General features: G+C 42.9%; 1 protein-coding gene across 1 annotated transcript in view; it reads right to left on the bottom strand.

Annotated features, from left to right (window-relative positions):
• Positions 1-685: 685 nt before the first annotated feature.
• The window catches only part of LOC310856872 (tripartite motif-containing protein 14), a 20,140-nt gene continuing 595 nt past the window's right edge, over positions 686-20,230 (bottom strand). Inside the window, exons 2-12 of the mRNA XM_083762384.1 lie at positions 16,450-16,627; positions 15,547-15,773; positions 13,398-13,677; positions 10,595-10,871; positions 9,610-9,705; positions 6,454-6,702; positions 5,376-5,398; positions 3,938-4,089; positions 3,085-3,299; positions 1,666-1,767; positions 686-1,038 (exon numbers count right to left, since the gene is read on the bottom strand). Coding sequence (XP_083618510.1) covers positions 796-1,038; positions 1,666-1,767; positions 3,085-3,299; positions 3,938-4,089; positions 5,376-5,398; positions 6,454-6,702; positions 9,610-9,705; positions 10,595-10,871; positions 13,398-13,677; positions 15,547-15,773; positions 16,450-16,627 — 2,042 coding nt within the window. The 3' untranslated portion in view covers positions 686-795. The remainder of the gene's footprint in view (positions 1,039-1,665; positions 1,768-3,084; positions 3,300-3,937; positions 4,090-5,375; positions 5,399-6,453; positions 6,703-9,609; positions 9,706-10,594; positions 10,872-13,397; positions 13,678-15,546; positions 15,774-16,449; positions 16,628-20,230) is intronic.

Below are 20,230 nucleotides of genomic sequence, written 5' to 3'. Positions count from 1 at the left end.
CCAAAAATGATTTAATTTTGTGGGGGGAAAGCGAGGCATTGTGAGCATTTTCACAATATTTATGGGTGGAACCGAGTCAAACAAAACGTAATGATGCAAATACCGGTCGCCTGCATCCTGCAGACTCACAAAATAGAGAAAGGACACAATCATGTCACCCTCCGGGGGGCCTGGGATGCAATACTGTACTCAGACCGTACTGTACTCCAACGTCGTTGGAGTACAGTAAGTTGAGGGGACTCAAAATGTCGCTGGGACCCTGATCTAACGGACCATCCGTGGGGGCCCGGGGAACCCATTACTTTGAAAAACCCATTTACATCACTGAACGCGTCAACTCAGGTTTGAGAACCACTGCTGTAAAGCACGCATGAAAAAAATTAATAAAAGCACTTTCGCACATGATCTTCAAAAGGACTAAAATTTACCATATCAAAACATGTAAAATCACAAAAGGCACCGCATGATGCAGAAGATCACCGATACTCCTCAGCTGCGTTTAGGGACACAGGTGTAACATTATCAATCCACTCGGATGGATCAATTAACCCATTCTGAACGGGAACCCATTTTGGTGTTAGCATCATGTCATGCTTTAGCTATTGAAAAATAGCAGATCTACAAGCTCGTAGCGCGCCACCGAGTGGCGCGCTACGAGCTTGTAGGTCTGCTATTTTTGAAAAATCGAAGAACGACTGACATTTTTTTAATCTGATCTCAGGTCAGAATGGGTTAATCAGACCAGTGTGTGTCCAGTGGAAACCTCATATGAATCTGATCTCAGGTCAAAATGGGTCAATTGTTGTCATCGTCAAACAGATCACAGACGCGCAGGTGTGTCTTGTAGACACTCAGAGCGGGATACAGCGCCTCGCTGAAGCCGTGCTTAAAACAGTGCAGCGGCACCAGAGCACCCCCCGGTGTCACGCTGTAGAATGACAACACGCCCTCCTCAAAGTCCAGGAACACGCCCACCGTCTGCAGCGTGTCTGCGGCCACGCCCACACTGGTGACCATCTTGTCGTGACACGCCTCCACCTGAACCAATCGACAAGGTTGCATTTGTCACACATTTGGGACAACGGCCACATTTTTTACTAATCTCACTAAAGGTGCATAGTCACAAAGATGCTTCTTTTTCTTTTTGTAAATTTTTTTGTAACCCATTTTTCACCCCTGTGTCAATTATCTATTGTGATCCTGGGCTCTACACACCCTCCGCCAACCTGGGGAGAGCAACGGACAAAGATGCTTCTCGCCGCGAGCGGCAGGAGTCTCTTCTTGGTTTTTAGGCAAGGAAGCTTTGAGAAGGAAAGGAAATGGTCACGTGACTGGGCGGCGCCATGACACTTTCATGGAAGCCAAAACTCACACCGGAAGTGCAATGAATACATGGCAGTGAATGGAGCCAGCTGGACCAGCTCATAACAAACTATTATTTATGAACAATTGAGACCATTGTCATATAAATCGGTTCAGGAATATAAAAGAAGAGATGTCACAGGTTGTTTTCAAATCACTTGCTTTTCGATGTGCACCGAGTGCACGGTATATCATTTTATTTGAGGATCTAAACAGCAGCAGGTACGGAGGTGAAAAAAGGTAGTCGACGAACATTTTTCGTCTTAGTTTTAGTGGATGAAATCATCAGTGCACGTCACCCACCTTGCCTCTCTCTCTGCTCAGGCACCACGAAGACGTGTTGAAACCCAAACGGCATCCGTCCTTCTGACCTTTACGTCCCATCTGAGCCTCACACAGCCCCACCTAGTGGTGGAATAAATACGTAAATCCACAACATAAACATACCATTTTACAAAGTATAAAAAGGCATGTAAACAAAGCATTGGCCTCAACATATGCCACGATGCAACTCCAATGAGAGTCACATGGTTTGACAAATGTTTGGTCAAACCGTGTGACTCCCATTGGAATTGCATTGTGGCAGCCATTAATCACAGACAGAGCACAGCACATTTGTTTGATACTTGTGAATGAGGTCTGTCTCATTAGAGGCATTAGTGTCATTAGCCCGACACCCTATAGAGAATCGCTGTCCCGTCCCCTTTCATGACGACACTAGGACCAGAAGTGAATTCCTCATTCATTTTTCCCATAGACATTTCAAAAAGCATTTATTTAAAGACGATTATGCCACTAACTCGAGTTGTGACAAATCAAACACAACATAATTACAAAGAAGAAAAACAAAAAAGTGTCGTAACCTGCCGTTTTGTTCTTCTTTCAAATTGGCTTTGTACGAGGCTTAAAAGGTCTTTAAATAAATACTTTTTGAAATGTCTACAGCGACGCTCTATACCCAAACACTAAACTGACCCTAACCGCACGTGGACGCAATGCATGTCGGGAGCAACGGGTGATTTGCGAATGTCATACTTTTGCTGTCAGATAAAACGTTTAGTTATGGGTCTACGACGTGCAATATCTAGTGACACCTTTTAAATTTTTTTTTATGCCTGTTCATAATATATTTATAATATATTCGTCTTTCTTTTTAACCTGTGCCCCCTCTTTCTGTGCTGTATTTTTAACCTTATTGTATGCCTGTGGGACCATCTGAATTTCCCCTCTGGGATCAATAAAGTATCTATCTATCTATCTATCCATCACCCTCCCCGACTGGCTTCCCACCCCCGAACACAGGCACAATTGAAGCTCAATTCACCTTCTGATTGGTCCCTGACTGACTAACCATGCAGCAGGCTCTTTCTGCCTTGTTCCGCCCTGGTTCCACCTTGTTTATGTTACATTTGCTAAAACATGATTGGTTGAAACAGCCTTCTAGCCGTGCTTCAAACCAGCATCATGGAAGACCCAATTAAAACAAATAAGTCAGCTGTGTTGTTCTCCCAGAGCGCAGCAGACTCGGTGGCTAGGCTAGCTAGTTTCTTGGGACATTTGTGGCTTCATCCGTCATTAAGAAATTGTACAATATAAGTAAGTAAGTAAGTGTACAATATTGAAAAAGGTATACTCAAGTAAAGTAAAAAAGCACTTTAAAAGGTGATTACTTAAGTAACAGTACATAACGTAAATAGCATAACTTTCAACCACAGCCCTCACCTTCCAGCGGCCCTCGTCTGAAGACACCCGCACCTCCCAGTAGCAGCGGCCTCCCGTCAGCGGCGAGGAGGCCAGGATCTGGGGGAAGGCACTGAATCGAGCCCCCTGCTCCGGATAGGCCTGCTGGAGCTCAGTGTGCGTCACCGTCCTGTCGTCTGCCGACAGCAGCAGTTTGGGGTGGGCCGTGTCCACGTCTAGGACAGGAACCGTCCCATCTGGGTCAGGACACACGCACATACACACCAGTGTTGTTTTTGGGCAGCAAATTTAGATTTTTAGTTTTAGTCATAGTCTCTTGAATAGTTTTCTTTTTTTTGTCACATTTTAGTCACCTGGAATGTTTTAGTGTTAGTCGACTAAATATCATAAGATTTTTGTCGACTAAATCTACAGTTGATTTATTCGAACAAAATGTATTTTGGTGGGCAGTGATGCCGTCATAATGACTGTTTTTACACTTGCTGAAAATAGCTGATCTACAAGGTTTGTAGATTACCGGTAGCTATTTTCAGCATGCAACTAATTGTAAAATGACTTATACTGGATCTCTTATCCACTATAGTCCCTTCCTAACATTTTAGTCTAGTTTTTATTTGTTGACGAAATTGTCAGTATATTTAGTCTTAGTTTTAGTCATCATAGCTTAGTTTTTATTTAGTTTCCGTCAGTGAAAAAAGGTAGTCGACGGAAGAAAATTGCACACACACTTCTAGAGATGATTCTGAAGTTCTAACTGCAATGGGGAGTTCGTTCCACAGTTTGGGAGCCAGAAGGGCATAAGGGAGAAGAGGGACTTTATTATTATTACAGTATGATAATTCTAATTATCAAAACAAAGATAGACGCTACTCACACAGCAGCCTGTAGGGGTCCCTGTCGGGCAGAGAAATGACCACGTTGTCCAGTCTCTTCTCGGTCCATTTCTGCAGGCAGGAGAGACGAGCTGTGTCCACCTCTGGAGCCTGAGAGACACTGTCCACCCCACTGTCCACCATGTCACTGAGTCTACAGAGACACACACACACTGAGACACTGTCCACCATGTCACTGAGTCTACAGAGACATACACACACACTGAGACACTGTCCACCCCACTGTCCACCATGTCACTGAGTCTACAGAGACACACACACACTGAGACACTGTCCACCATGTCACTGAGTCTACAGAGACATACACACACACTGAGAGACTGTCCACCCCACTGTCCACCATGTCACTGAGTCTAGAGACACACACACACACACACACACACACACACACACACACACACTGAGACACTGTCCACCATGTCACTGAGTCTAGAGACACACACACACACACACACACACACACACACACACTGAGACACTGTCCACCATGTCACTGAGTCTAGAGACACACACACACACACACACACACACACACACACACACACACACACACACTGAGAGACTGTTCACCCCACTGTCCACCATGTCACTGAGTCTACAGAGACATACACACACACTGAGACACTGTCCTCACTACTGTCCCCCATGTTTTGGTAGTAGTTTGAGGGCGTTTAAAGGAGGTTTAAAAATACTGCGGTGGCAACACTAATTAATGGCTGCCACTCGGGAACGCTCAGCTCCGAAGTGAACGCCGTCCCAATTCACAGGCAGTCGCAGAACGCGTGCCTGACCTTCCCTCCGCAGGGTAGCGCCCTCACCCACCCTACTAGTACCGCACCTTGAAGGGTGAACCCTCTGAATTAAGACACGGTAACAGAGTCTATAGACTATAGAGAGATACACACACACTGAGACACTGTCCACCATGTCACTGAGTCTAGAGACACGCATACACTGAGACACTGTCCACCATGTCACTGAGTCTAGAGACACACATACACGTCACGTCACAGAAACAGATTCTATCCTCGGGTAGCCTGAGCTAACGTGTTAGGTTTCTGGTCTAGAGGGGCGGGTCGCGGCTCAGATTTGCGCACGCCCTGATTGGATCTCATCGATCTGTCCGTCACCCCCGGCCCCTCCTCTCCCCCCTAGTGCAGCGCTACATCACATAATTTGGAGCGACGCCCACCCGGAAGGGTTGACTCCCACTTTTAGACCAGAGCGGCCAATGCGTTCCTCCAGGCTTTCAATTTTTGCACCAACAAAAATGAAAGCCTGGTACAGAGGCTAATCCTCGGGTGTAAAAGAGAGCGCTGTGGCTGAAATGACAATCCCACTGGTTTATTTACACACATACTGTACAGATAGGCTGTTTGGAACGATAATGAAATGGAATTGAAAATAGAAGTGACTTACATTTGGGCCACCTTGCTGTATTCCTGTGATCAGACAGAAGAAGAAGAAGAAGATATGTTTGAAGCAGTGTGAGCTTGTAGATCTGCTATTTGTTGGTTAAGATATTTGGTGTAGATGGGGAAAGAACGGTTGGGTTTAAGTGGTCAAACTTCCCTTTTTCTCCAACACTCCAACAATATAGCTGTATTATTCATTTTAGACTATTGAACGTCTATGCTCTTGCTGAAAATAGCCGATGTACAAGACCACAACGCGTCGCAGCGTGACACGTTGTGAGCTTGTCTATTTTCAGCATGCAACTAATTGTAAAATGACTTATACTGGATCTCTTGTCCACTAGTCCCTTCCTAACACGTCTAGTTTTTATTTGTTGACGAAATTGTCAGTATATTTAGTCTTAGTTTTAGTCCATCATATTTTATTTTTCATTTCGTTTTTCGTCAGTGGAAAAAGGTAGTCGACAAACATTTTTCGTCTTAGTTAAAAACCCATTTTGGGCGGGAACCGGGAACCCCTTTTGGTGTTTCAAGCATTATGTTATGCTTTAGCTCTTGAAAGATAGCAGATGTACAAGCTCGTAGCAGAATATATATATTCTTTCAGAGCGAACGTTTTTAACTCAAATCTTATGCTTCTGGAGGGGTCCCTGGAACAACATATTTTGAGATGGGGGGGTCGGCGGCCAATTACATATAATTCTGGGGGTCCTTGACATGAAAGTGTTTGAGAACCACTGACATAGAAACATGGATTTTTCAAGAAAACCGTCAGGATTTTTAGAAGACATTTTGTAGAACCGTCCTCAGGTCTAAATGGGTTTTAAGTGGATGAAATCAACACTGGAAGATAAGAGGTATTAACCCATTTAGGGCGGGAACCCCTTTTGGTGTTAGCACTATGTTATGCTTTAGCTATTTTAAAAATAGCAGATCTACAAGCTCATAGCGCGCCACCGAGTGGCGCACTACGAGCTTGTAGGTCTGCTATTTTTGAAAAATCGAAGAGCGACTGACACAGAAGACATTTTTAGAATCTGATCTCAGGTCAGAATGTGTTAACATCGTCGTCATCATCTCACCATGATGAAGGCCTGCTCCTGCAGCCTCTGCTCCCCCTTGGCGTCGGCCAGCGTCTCCAGGGAGTGGAGCCCCTGCTGGACGGAGGCCAGGCCGCTCCGGAAGGAGCACAGCGTCTCCTCCAGGCCGCCCACGCAGCGCCGCTCCTCGCGCTCCACGCACTGCAGCGCCGTGCTCTCCTCCTGCTCCAGGGCCTCCCGCATCGCCACATACTGCTGGGAGACGTCGGCGCGCGCCGTCTGTAAGAGGGTCTGGAAGACGGGGGGGAGAGTTGTTGTTATAGTTTAACCCACTTTTAGACCATGAGGACGATTCTACAAATGCCTTCTAAGGCCTCTTTTAGACGGGGACCATCTCCATATAACACGTCAAAGTCCCGTTGCGTTCTCATTTTTTCTTACCCTTTACACGAGAACGCACAAGTTATGATATAATGTGCTATTATGCTATACTGTCGCTAGGTGGCGATAACGGGCTGCCAAATAGACAGGTCACCCACGTACAAGAAGAAGACGCAAGCGGCGCAACACTGCTCTGGGCGCGCCACGGGATGATATATATTTATTAAATAAACGTTGCTGCCGCGGCTGCCGTCTATCACAACTTCACAAGGCTTTTTATTTACATCATGGTTTTACATTCAACATCGCTGATGAGCAGCACTTTGTAGGCGAGGAGGGAGGCTTGTTCAGGAACTCCATTATATCATAATGATATTGCTCTGCATCAATGTAATAAACATAGGCTATGCGCTGCCGCTGTGAGCCAATTAACGTGAGCCATGATGTCATAAGTTTTGCGGATTCACCGTTTTGCCTGTTTATATGGAGACCATAGGAAACGGTGTTCTCAAAGATTTGCACTCTGGGAGGCGTTTTCACTTCGATGCGTTTTCACCTCCTGAGAACACCGTTCTCGTCTAAATGACAGCGCTAAACGGTACTTTATTTTGCCGTTTTTTATGAACACCATCCTCGTGTAAATAGCACCTAAATTATGACAGTTTTCTTGAAAACCCTATGTTTCTCAAAACATTTTCATGTTCTCAAACATTTTCATGTCAAGGACCCCTAGAATTATATGTATTTGGCCGCCGACCCCCATCTGAAAATATGTACGTAGTCCTAGGGACCTCCCAGAACCAAATTTGGGTTAAAAACGTTAAAAAGAATAGAATCAAAGATTTGCAAAAAAATAGCAGACCTACAAGCTCGTAGTGCGGCACTCGGTGCCGCGCTATGAGCTTGTAGATCTGCTATTTTTCAATAGGTAAAGTATAACATAATGCTTAGAACGCCAAAAGGGGTTCCCGCCCATAATGGGTTAATAATCCACCCCTTTTCCCCCTCACTGTATACATATTATTTTCCCTTATTACCCCCTCTATGATGATTTCCTGTGTATATTTGACTTTCAAAACATGTTTGGGGTCATTTTAAGTTTTTAACTTTCTACTCTAGTGTTTGTGTGACACCCCAGACAGTTTTCAAGTTGCTTGATTCAGTATTTGATATATGACCTACAAGTTCATAGCGCGGCAGTCGGTGCCGCGCTATGAGCTTGTAGATCTGCTATTTTTCAACAGCTAAAGCATAACATGATGCTTAAAACACCCAAATGGTATTCACAAGATCACAGCCATTTACTGTAAAAAAAAAATCCTGTGACAAATAATTAATTTTGACAGAAATCCATCTGTAGAAAGAGCTCTGACTGCTACACATACAGACATCACGTTTGGATGCTTCAGCTTCTCTATCCCTTATTTTTAGTGTGGAGCAAAAAAAAACAGGAGGTGACCCTAGTACAGATCCCTGGGGGACTTTGGGTCAGCTAATGAGGTGGTTAACCCATTCCGACCTGAGATCAGATTCATACGAGGTTTCCACTGGACACACACTGGTCTGATTAACCCATTCTGACCTGAGATCAGATTCATACGAGGTTTCCACTGGACACACACTGGTCTGATTAACTCATTCTGATCTGAGATCAGATTCATACGAGGTTTCCACTGGACACACACTGGTCTGATTAACTCATTCTGACCTGAGATCAGATTCTAAAAATGTCAGTCGTTCTTCGATTTTTCAAAAATAGCAGACCTACAAGCTTGTAGTGCGCCACTCGGTGGCGCACTACAAGCTTGTAGATCTGCTATTTTTCAATAGCTAAAGCATAACATGATGCTAACACCAAAATGGGTTTCCGTTCAGAATGGGTTAAGTAATAATAATAAGGGGTGGGGGGGGATTCTGATTTTACGGGGGCCAGTTTAGAATTGCAGCCATCCGTAGGTTTTGAAGGAGTCAAGGGATTTGCATGTCTCAATGGCTGTTGGTAGGGCGTTCCACATTTTGGTGGCATAGGAGTGAAAAGAATGTAGTCCCTTGTTTGTGCCGAATCTGGGTTGCACATGGTTCGTTGCACTCCCTCTGGTGTTGTAGGTGTGGACTTCGTTAACATTAAGGAAGTATCTAGACAGGTATAGGGTGTCTTGGTGGTGTATCGAATCTTGTGGACCAGACCCATTGCAAGTAGGGATGCACCGATCCGGCTTTTTGGCATTCGATACCGATTTCGATACATGGGGGTCCAGTATCTGCCGATACAGAGTACCGATCCGATACCCCCCACAAAGAAACGTAATAACCTATTAAGCTGTATGCCTCACTGTGTGGAGTCTGGAATCATTATTTTGTGTAAGGCAACATCAAGGCTTGACTTAAACATTACTTTCCCTACTTTGTAAAGCAAAATGTAACAAACACAGATATAAATGCACTGAATTATTTATTAAATAACTGTGCAACAATTAGACCAGGTTAATGTGTGAGCAGGCTAGCCTGGCTGCATTCCACATGTTATACTGTCAATACTACACTGCTGTGTCACAGAGGAGGTAGAGTTGTTTTCATACTGTAATTACACATAATTATCGGATCGGATAATGGATCGGCCCATTTGCCACCGATACCCGATCTAGAATTTTAGCCTGGATCGGCGCCGATCTCCGATACGAGTATCGGATCGGTGCATCCCTAATTGCAAGATGCTGTACTCTGTCGTCAACCCTAAGCCATTCCAGCCTGTCAAAGGCCAAGTAGGAGTAAGTCTGTCTGTACACATGAATAAGTGTGCAGCTGGTTTGTGTGTACCTGGTACTGTTGTTTCTGGTGTGTGAGTTGAGTCACTCTGTTGACCAGCGTCTGTTCATTCTCCTGAAGATGTTTGATGTCATCCTTCAATGTGACCTGATGTAATAAAACAACAGTATGTCACACACACACGCACACACATTTTGAAGCAGAAACAAGCAGAAACCACAACAAACGCTGCACTAGAGAGGAACTTGGAAAGTGGAATGAAAAGAAGCATGAGGTCAGTCCGCTGCCCCCCCAGGTTGGCAGAGGAAGTGTAGCGCCCAGGATTACATTAGATAATTGACACCAGGGCATTCACTTCTAGTCCTTTTTACTAGTTGACTAGTTTACTAGTCGACTAGTTGTTTAACTACCCATTATGTAAAAATAATAATAATACAAAATAATTTGTAAAATAAATATTTGTACATTTAAAAACTGTGTGCATTGGTGACTATAACTATAATCTACCTGATTCTGAGGCCTACAAAATAAATAAAAAATAAAATAAGTATTTTTTTCTTCTTATCAACTAGTACCAACAAGGTCGAGTAGTGGATTTACTAGTAGACTAGTTGAATAGTTGACTAGTTGGTTAACCCATTTTGGGCGAGGACCCCTTTTGGTGTTAGCATTATGTTGTGCTTTAGCTATTTTAAAAATAGCAGATCTACAAGCTCATAGCGCGCCACTCGGTGGCGCGCTATGAGCTTGTAGATCTGCTATTTTTTTTAAATCGAAGAACGACTGAGATAGAAACATAGCTTTTTCAGAAAACTGTCAGGATGTAGAAGACATTTTTAGAATCTGATCTCAGGTCAGAATGGGTTAATGCCCCTAATTGACACTGGGTGAAAAAAAAAAAAAAGCGTTACAAAACCGTGGGATAAAAAAAAGCAGCAGGAGTGAGACAGACGGAACAGAACAGAACAGAACAGAACAGAACGCGTGTCGTGTCGCGTCGTGGTCGTGGTCGTGGTCGTGTGTGCGACCGCCTCACCCTCAGCTCCCTCTCGGCCTCCCGGATGCTGATGCAGGCGTGGCCCCGGTGCGTGCCGATCACCGTGCACACGGTGCACACGCACACGGCGCACGGCCGGCAGTAGATGCGGTTCATCTCCTGGTGCTCGGCGCAGCGCCAGGGCGCCGTGTCCTCCACGGGGGGCACCAGCGTGTGGCTCTGGAACACGGGGCTGTCCAGGTGGGGCCGCAGGTGCTCGGGGCACATGGAGGCCCCGCACACCAGGCAGGTCTTCACCGCACACTGCTGCCTGGAACTATAGGGGTTTATAATTCATTATGGGATGCATTAATGTATTATTATTAACCCATTTTGTGGGGGGGGGGGGGGGGGGGGGGGGGGCGGGGAACCTCCTTTTGGTGTTTTATAGCATTATGTTATACTTTAGCTATTGAAAAATAGCAGATCTACAAGCGAGCTCGTGGTATGCTATTTTTTAATAATCGCGAAGAATGTGGCGCAAGTCTTTGAATACTATATTCTTTTGGTTTTTTAACTCAAATCTTTGCTTCTGGTGGGGGGGGTGGTGGGGGGGGGTGCCTGGAACAACATATCTTCAGATGGGGTCGGCGGCCACAAATACAAATAATTCTAGTGGTCCTTGACATGAAAAAAGTTGAGAACCACTGACACATAGAAACATAGGGTTTAGAAGACATTCGTAGAATCGTCCTCAGGTCTAAATGGGTTAATTAATAGCTTTTATATTCCAGGGGGAACATTGGCCAAACAAATAGCAGAACTAAAAGACTAAATTAGTCTACTATTGCCTCTTGCCATAGTGATACAGGTGTGTGAGGGACATGTGTTTTAGTTTTGGGTTTGTTTGTGGCTGTTTTTTCTTTTTTTCCTTTTTTTTGGGGGAGGGCAGGGCAGGGCCGTGGCAAAGGGGTTGTTCCTACAGGTGTGGCATATTGGCATATTTAATACATCCTGGAATTCTAAATGAGGCCAAAGACATGAGCCATGTTTGATTGTTCTATAAACACATTTTTCGGGTGAGAAAGAATACTTAAATATTTGTTGATCGGACTTGTCAACTCTGACTTTAATATAATAGTTGAAGCCAGACAGTGCGAAGGTCAAGTCATGCTCTGCAACATTCAAAACCCTATACACGGCTTGTGCTTAATTGCTTATTATCACAGCCCGCTTCTGTGGCCAACGCCGAAGTGTCTCTCGCCTATAACAACAGTTTTTTTGGTCGGTAAAGTATAGTTTTTGACCGCGACAGAGGCGTGCCGCGAGTTGCCGCGCCGAACGTTGCGATGTTCGATTGAGCCGACTCAGTTGCGACCCGACACCCGGCACAGAATAGTAAATCATGTTCGAGAGCGAGAGAGTGGCCAATCACAGCGTGTCCTTTTCTGGAAACAATGTTGCAGTCATAAAATGTGGGATAATCCGATTGGTTGGGAGCGAGACTATACGTGAAAGTCAAAGTCGTACGATTTGTCACACACCGTTACCGCAGCGAAATTTGTCCTCCGTATTTAACCCATCTCTTGGAGCGGTGAGCTGCAGCCGTGCCGCACACAGGAATCATTTGATTAGTTGATTTGACCCCCCCAATCCAACCCTTTGATGCTGAGTGCCAAGCAGGGAGGCATTGGGTACCATTTTTACAGTCTTTGGTATGTCCCAAGAGGAGAATTAGCAAGAGAGGCCGACTTTACTTCCCATATCTGCGTGAGGTGGGCGGTAACATTATTAGGAGACGGGAAGAATGTTGGAGTCTATTCATTTCCAATGGGACGTGAACACAGCTTCTGAACCATTCCTTAGCTCCATGGTCACTGAACTAAATACTGGACCCGATTATCACAAGGCACACAATATTTACAAGATATTCATAGACAAGTGGCTTCTTTTAGCGAGACAAATCAGGAGAAAATCTACTTTGTTAATACCCTCGGAAACCCAGACGTTTTTATTTCCAGGGAGAAAAAAAAAGTCTGGGTCCGAGTCCACTTCAATTCGGCATAGAGTAGTACAAACGTCGATCACTCTCTGCTGATTTCTGATCGTCTGCACCTTCGTTAAATTGACACACACACACGTACAACACACACACCTCTCTCTCTCTCTGTCGCTCCAACTAATTAGTCTCATGTCGCACAGCTGCGTTTAGATTCTCCCGGCGGATCCTGCCGGGAGCTGCATAGGTGGACCCCAGGCTACTTTGTTAATAACATTTCTTTATCCCAGCAACAAACAACACATAGGGGGCTCTGACCCCATATTTAAGATGAGAATATGTGAATATTATAATGTGAAATGAATGGACATATTTAAAACGATTAGAAACGATCCTTATGTGCCCAAATTAGAGCTGGCATACTTGGTCTGCATATTGAGACAGGCAGATATGTAGGCACGGTTGAGGAGGATAGATTATGTGTAGTCTGTGTGATCTAAAGGAAATTGAAAATGAAATGCCATTCTACAACTCTATTAGGGAGAGACTTTTTAATAGACTAGACTGAGTGTGGAAACTGTGTTGTTGTCAGGGGGGGGGAGGGGGTGGAGGTCGGGGGGAAGCAAACCACGCCTACTATATTTAGGAGACCATTTTGTAGGCTTTGTGTACCATTTTGCGTCTAAGTGGCTCCAATGAAGTTGGCCCATCTTCATACATAAACCATCTTTGGTATGACCCAGCCCGGGGATCGAACCCCCGACCTCCCAGTTTCAGGGCGGACACTCTAACCACAAGGCCACCGTCTGTCTGGTCACCTCCTCGTTTATATTTTGCGGGAACAACGCACACAGCTCTTCTAACCTGGGACAGTAGTGGCACATCACGGTCACGTCGGAGCCTCCCCCCCGGGAGTGGACCAGGGTGATGCGGTGAGGGGAGGACGAGGGGGGCGGCGTGGCCGTAGGACGCTTGGCGAGCAGGCCGCCGGGAGACAAGCTGAGACGAAGAACAGGAGGAGAAGAAGGTGGACTGTGGTGGGCGGAGCGGCTCGGGGTGGACGGAGGGGACATTCCTGGAGATCCTCTGGTGGAGAGCGTGGGAGAGGAGGACGCGTCGCACATGTCCACCTCGCTAGAGCCACCTGCGGCCATTAAAAGCACAAACAGCACACACACACGTTTATTTATTTGAAACTTCACTAGAGGATACTCTCTTGAGTTGCAGCAACTCGTTGTCAAGGGGGTACTCAAATGAGTCCTGCAGTTGTTTCCCATTTTCATCAGCCGTGAGTAAATATCCCTTTATTTTTCTATTTCTACAAGTTTTTAGTTATTATTATTATTAGACAAAAATGTTTAAAAAAAAAAGAAAGAAAAAAATAAAAGAAAGAAAAACACAGCTCATCTGCTGAAAAAACTTAAGTGAGGTGCTGGAGTCACAAAAGTATAATAAAGAAAGGATTAAGTGAGGCTCCGCACACTCAAATCTGTGCTCAATCAAAGGATTAATTTGCAAGCTTTCGGTCTACTGACCTTCTTCAGGCATCATAACAGGCAGTTATTATTATTTAAAAAGTTTTTCAAAATTATTATTCGTTTGAATTAAAAACGAATTCAAACAATAATTATATATTTTTTTTAAAGGAGGAAATAAATCAAATAATTCCATACAGTTTAAAAATAAACTTTAAAGAAGTAGTGAAAATATCAGATCTACAAGCTCACAACACGCTGTGATGTGAGCTTGTAGATTTGATATTTTCATTTGGGGTCCTGGCCGGGGAAGACTCTCTTATATGAGTCTCTCGAGCTGAAAGATTTGGGATCTTTTCTTTTTTATATTTAATTATCCGACCAATTTGTCTTTCCATCTCTATTCTTCTTCCCGGTCCTGAAAACTACACATTATGTTTGTAGGAACAAATAAACCTGTATGACCATTTTAAATCCTGTAAAATAAAATACTATTTCTGCAGCATTTGACTTTATCAGCCACATGGTGGCAGCAGAGCAGCAGGGTGTGTTGGCCTCTATGGAAAGGAATGAACATGAACGCACACATTCTCAAGGTGGGGTCCAGGGACCACCAGGAACCAAATGGACCCTTACAGGTCTGTAACTCTGAGTGTACACATGGAACCAAATAGACACGTACAGGTCTGTAACTCTGAGTGTACACATGGAACCATATGGACAACTTTGAGAGTGTACACATGTACCAAATGGACCCTTACAGGTCTGTAACTAGGGCATCTGCAAATTTCTAATGTAACAATTTAAGGACTTTTAAGACATTATAATACCTATATAAAGAAAATCACACCCATGTGAAGTGAGCGGCGCTAATATATTAAAGTCTAACTCATGTTGATTAGGTGATGTATTGGTGATGTAAAAAAAACGAAGCCAACACAAACATTAAACACCATTAACAATAAAGAGACAATAAGACGTAATGAGGCACATTATGACGTACATTTTCCCTTCATTGTCAATGGCATTTACAAAACAAACATTGAACTAAAGACAAACCTGTATATAGTAGGGGCTGGCGCCCCTCAAAAAATATACTAAGCAAATAAACTAACATTGGCCAAATATTACCTAAGAAAGAGGCAAAACATTGTGAAAATAGCTGATCTACAAGCTCAAGCCCAACACACACCGGGTGCGCAGCGACGCGGCACTGGAAAATAGAACCGTGGCGTATCGGAGCGTCAGGCGAGGCGTGAACGCCCGTCGGCGGCTGTTTTGACGCGCAGCGTTCGCAGACGGTGTGTGATGGGCTCCACAGCGGCTCGTAGTTCGGCTATTTTTTTACAATATTAATCTGTGGAAACGAGTCAAACAAAATGTAATGGCCTCAACTCCTAATAATTCCAAGTGCTTGTCAGGGTATAGGGGGTCGATCCCCCGTTAAAATATGATCATTTTGCGCGGCTGCGGCCCGGAAAAGGTTCGAGAGCCATTGATCTTTCGCACAAAGATCAAACATTCAGAGAATGACCGACCTGATTGCTCAGCAGCTTGTGGTTGAGGTTGGACCTTCAGGTGGGTGTCGGAGTCGGAGTCGTCGTGTGGAACGTTGTTCAATAGTTCTACATCATCACAGCCAGAGTCAGAGGAAGACCTGGTCCCACCAGCACCACCACCATCATCATCATCTTCACTATCAAGGATCTCGACAGGTTCTTCTTGTTTCACTGTCCTGGACGGGTCAACGTCAGCAGCTGATTGGCTGTTGGGTAGACATTAATCAGGCCCACTTGTTCAGAGTGACTTGTGAGATCAGAGTAAACATGAACCCTAGTCAATAAACAAGGTGATTAGTCACATAGGTAGAGTGCAGAGTGAGCAATGTGTGTGCCTCGAAGAAACTATAGGATACCATTGTAAACAATGATGAACCCAGCATATGTTTAACAACATGCTAAATGACATTCTGTACATTTGAAACAATAGGCCTAAGAACAGCACAGCGGGTGAAGGAAAAGCTTTCCGTTCAGAGATGAGCTCTCGGTCACAAATACTGCATTAGAATTACTACCACAGTGTGCTTGAGACTTATTATTGTGTGGATTCTTTTTTTTTATCAGCGTGAGAGTAAAGCACAGCTGACAGACAGTGCAGCTGACAGACAGTGCAGCGCCGCGCACCAGTGAAAGCAGCACACGCTATAGAAAAGGTGTCAGGCTTCGGGCCGGCCTGTAAACAGCTGTGCCATATCGGGCTGTAGAGGGCCTGGGCTGAGTGGTGACTAGGTAGTCTGAAGAGGTGAGTGCTAGGGGGTGAGGCCGAGTGTGTAGACTCTACACACTCTGCCTCACCCCCTAGCACTGTAGAGGACGGTGAGTGCTAGGATGGTGAGATAGAGTCTGAAGAGGTGAGTGCTAGGTGGTGTGGTGGATTCTCACCTCAAAGGAGTAGTAGTGGTAGTGGGAGGAGCATCTCCGACGGTGGGTGATGATGTCATTGGCTCCTGGAGGTCAGGTGACTCGCCAGGGGTGGGGCGCTTGGGGTCAGGAGGTTGCTCTGGAACAGCCGAACTGGACTTCCTCTTCCCCAGGAGGGAGGATGTTCCCATACTCCAACCTGATTAGAGATGTCAGGGGTTAACCGGTTAGCCGACCGTTAAGAAACATCCGGATATTTTTATCAGCTTTAACGGTTAATTTGCATAATAATAAATGCGTGTTCTGATCTTAAATCCCTTTATTTTAGATCGTTTTTAGTAATAGTACAACATAAACATTACAGAGACTGTAGTTGTCACTGTACAATACTTTAAAACAGTTGTCATGTTGCACACATGCCTAAAATTGCTATTTGCGCCGCCCAGCTTGTCGCACTCCAGGCTGCATGAACAGCGCTCGGGCTCTGTTTTCTGCCCCCTCAATGTCCCCGTTCTCTGTTGTACTTCAATGGCTAGTTGGCTACAAGTTACAACGGTAGCTTTGCGGTAGTCAAAATGTTAGCGAGTGACAGCGAGACGAGATGAACACATGTCGACCGTATCAATGCAGAGACCTACATTATTAAATCCATTATTGGCCATTTGGCCTGGAGGGAGAACGTTTACAGCCGCCGCTGCCGCTTCCTCCTCCTTCTCCTCCTATCCGTCTCCACACTGGCACGGCTTACGGCTATCAAAAGTTAGCCATGTGCTATCGATGTTTGAGGGTTTTCTCGTCAGCGAAAAGTCAACAAACAGAACACGGTGACATGCATACTGATCTTCCTTAATAATAAAAAAAGGCTTAGCCCATGCGTCCAGTGGCTTTATAGGTATAAGTTGCTCAGTTCTGGACTGGATTTATTTATGTGTTGGACTAGAACCGGCGGACCTCTGTACTGTAGACGCGCAGATGCATTCATCAGCATCATGCAGATGCGATGCGTTGTTTATTGACAACAATTTATTTATATTGTTAAATGTTGCTTTTTTGTTTGTCTTTTAAAAAGGAGCATAAATAAATGTATACCATTCGTCTACCAACTTTAATTATGTAGCCTATACATGCATATTACATTTGGGGTAGCCTATTAAAAAAAGAAAAAAAATCAACCACTATCCAGTAATGAACCGGTTAATCCTAACGGGTAACCGGTTGGGAAACTATCCGTTACTGACATCCCTAAACCTGATTAGTTAAAAATAAAATAAAAACACTTGTATTGCATTTCATTTACGTAGTTTCCAATTAGTTTTCGTCAGTGAAAAAAAGGTAGTCGGCAAACATTTTTCGTCTTAGTTTTAGATTAGTCGACAAAAACAACACTGTTGCATTGGCAAGCTTTCCCCAGATTCCTTGCGAAGCATAGCGGAAGAAAAACGGAAGAACCCGAAGGGGCCGTTCGGTTTGGTAGGCCAATCAGAAGGGGCCGTTCGGTTCGGTAGGCCAATCAGAGGAGCGTGCCTTAAAGATTCCGCTTGACAAGTCGTACCAACAAACTATCATCATCTATATATTTTTTTTCTATATGGCATCTATATATTTTTTTCTATATGGTATCTATATATATTTTTTTCTATATGGTATCTATATATATTCTTTCCTATATGGTATCTATATATTTTTTCTATATGTTATCTATATATATTTTTTCTATATGGTATCTATATATTTTTTCTATATGGTATATATATTTTTTCTATATGGTTTCTATATATATTTTTTCTATATGGTATCTATATATATATTTTCTATATGGTATCTATATATCTTTTTTCTATATGGCATCTATATATATTTTTTCTATATGGTATATATTTTTTTTTCTATATGGTATCTATATATATATTTTCTATATGGTATCTATATATATTTTTTCCTATATGGTATCTATATATATTTTTTCTATATGGTTTCTATATATTTTTTTCCTATATGTATCTATATATATTTTTTCTATATGGTATCTATATATTTTTTTCTATATGGTATCTATATATATTTTTTCTATATGGTTTCTATATATATTTTTTCTATATGGTATCTATATATATTTTTTCTATATGGTATCTATATATATTTTTCTATATGGTATCTATATTTTTTTTCTATATGGTATCTATATATATTTTTTCTATATGGTATCTATATATTTTTTCTATATGGTATCTATATATTTTTTTTCTATATGGTTTCTATATATTTTTTTTCTATATGGTATCTATATAAATTTTTTCTATATGGTATCTATATATTTTCTTTCTATATGGCATCTATATATATTTTTCTATATGGTATATATATATTTTTTTCTATATGGTATCTATATATTTTTTTATATATGGTATCTATATATATTTTTTCTATATGGTATCTATATATTTTTTTATATATATGGATAATGTGGTACTCAACCCCAGTACTCAAAGTATAAAGTAGTTCACCACTGCAAGGGAATGGACAACTTCACCAATTTCCAACCTACCGTATCTTCGTAGAATTGGTCATATAAACTAATGTTCATTATAATATGCCACAATTTGTGTCTAATCAGAGGACTATGGACAGAACTCTATAATACCAGTGACATCATCTGTAGCAGATATACAAGCTCACAGCATGTCAACTTTGTGCCGCACTGCAAGCTTGTACATCTGCTATTTTTGAAAGTGTGAAAAAATGTATAGTGCATTTCTTTTAAACCAAATCTTATCTTCTGGGGGTCCCTGGCACAAAACATTTCCATTCCGCATCTGTAGAATGGAATGGGCTATAGTCTTGTAATGACTAATATTAGGAGTTAGGACAGGTTTGCTTGAACCGTTGCATATAGTTGCTGTCGGGCAGAAACTTAAATTATGCCAGTCTTATACTGTATGTGCATTTTATTGTACATAATATACATATAGGCCTATGCTGATCTATTAATATTACTGCTGCTAGTATGAAACTACAGTTTTGCTCCTTTTTATGTATTTTTATAGCTTTCTCTTTCCTTTTTAGTTTTTGTATTATTATTACTATTATTATTACCGGTATTATTATTAATATTATTATTATTAATAATACCAATAGCCATAAATTATAATATAGGGGGGTCGGTCTACTCTACTGTGTGAAAAGCCTGGAGAGAGAGACAGTGCTCACATCCGGGTCTAGATTTGACCAGTTTGTGTGCAAGGCAAGCAGATTAGAGTCAACATAATAAGTATCGTTATCGTTGAAATGAGGAGAACATACTGTACAGTTAGCTAATAATATTGCGTACAGTTACAGTAGGAGAACTCCGCCTAACGCCATAGAGCAGAGAGAAGAACACCACCACAGAGGAGCTAGCCTAGATGCTATATCTATGTAGCCCTGGCTAACGCACTGACCTCCATATTAGACAGCTATACATTCATGCAAGAGAGTAAAGTCCAAAGTACCTGTCATTGCATTTAAACTAGGATCATCTAAATTCTAAAACATATATCGCAAACGACGCAAAGTGTGTTCTCTTCTAATAGGCCAGTGGTTCTTAGCCTTGGACCAAAAGACTATGTATTTTTAAATAAACCATGCAGTCCGACTTTAGCTTGCATTAGTTTCATATCTGTCCAAATCGATAAAATACATAGTCTTGATCCAAGGCTGAAGTGGTTTTCAAAGTGAGAGTTCCCTGAGGGAACTCTCTCATGGTTCTAAATTGACCATTGCAAAGTTGCAAAGTCTGTTTGTTTACTCAGCTCAGCCCTCAGCA

Source organism: Protomyctophum parallelum (genome assembly GCF_964188405.1).
Source record: "Protomyctophum parallelum genome assembly, chromosome: 4".
In the NCBI taxonomy this organism is placed as follows: domain Eukaryota; kingdom Metazoa; phylum Chordata; class Actinopteri; order Myctophiformes; family Myctophidae; genus Protomyctophum; species Protomyctophum parallelum.
This window is presented reverse-complemented; position numbering and strand designations above follow the sequence as displayed.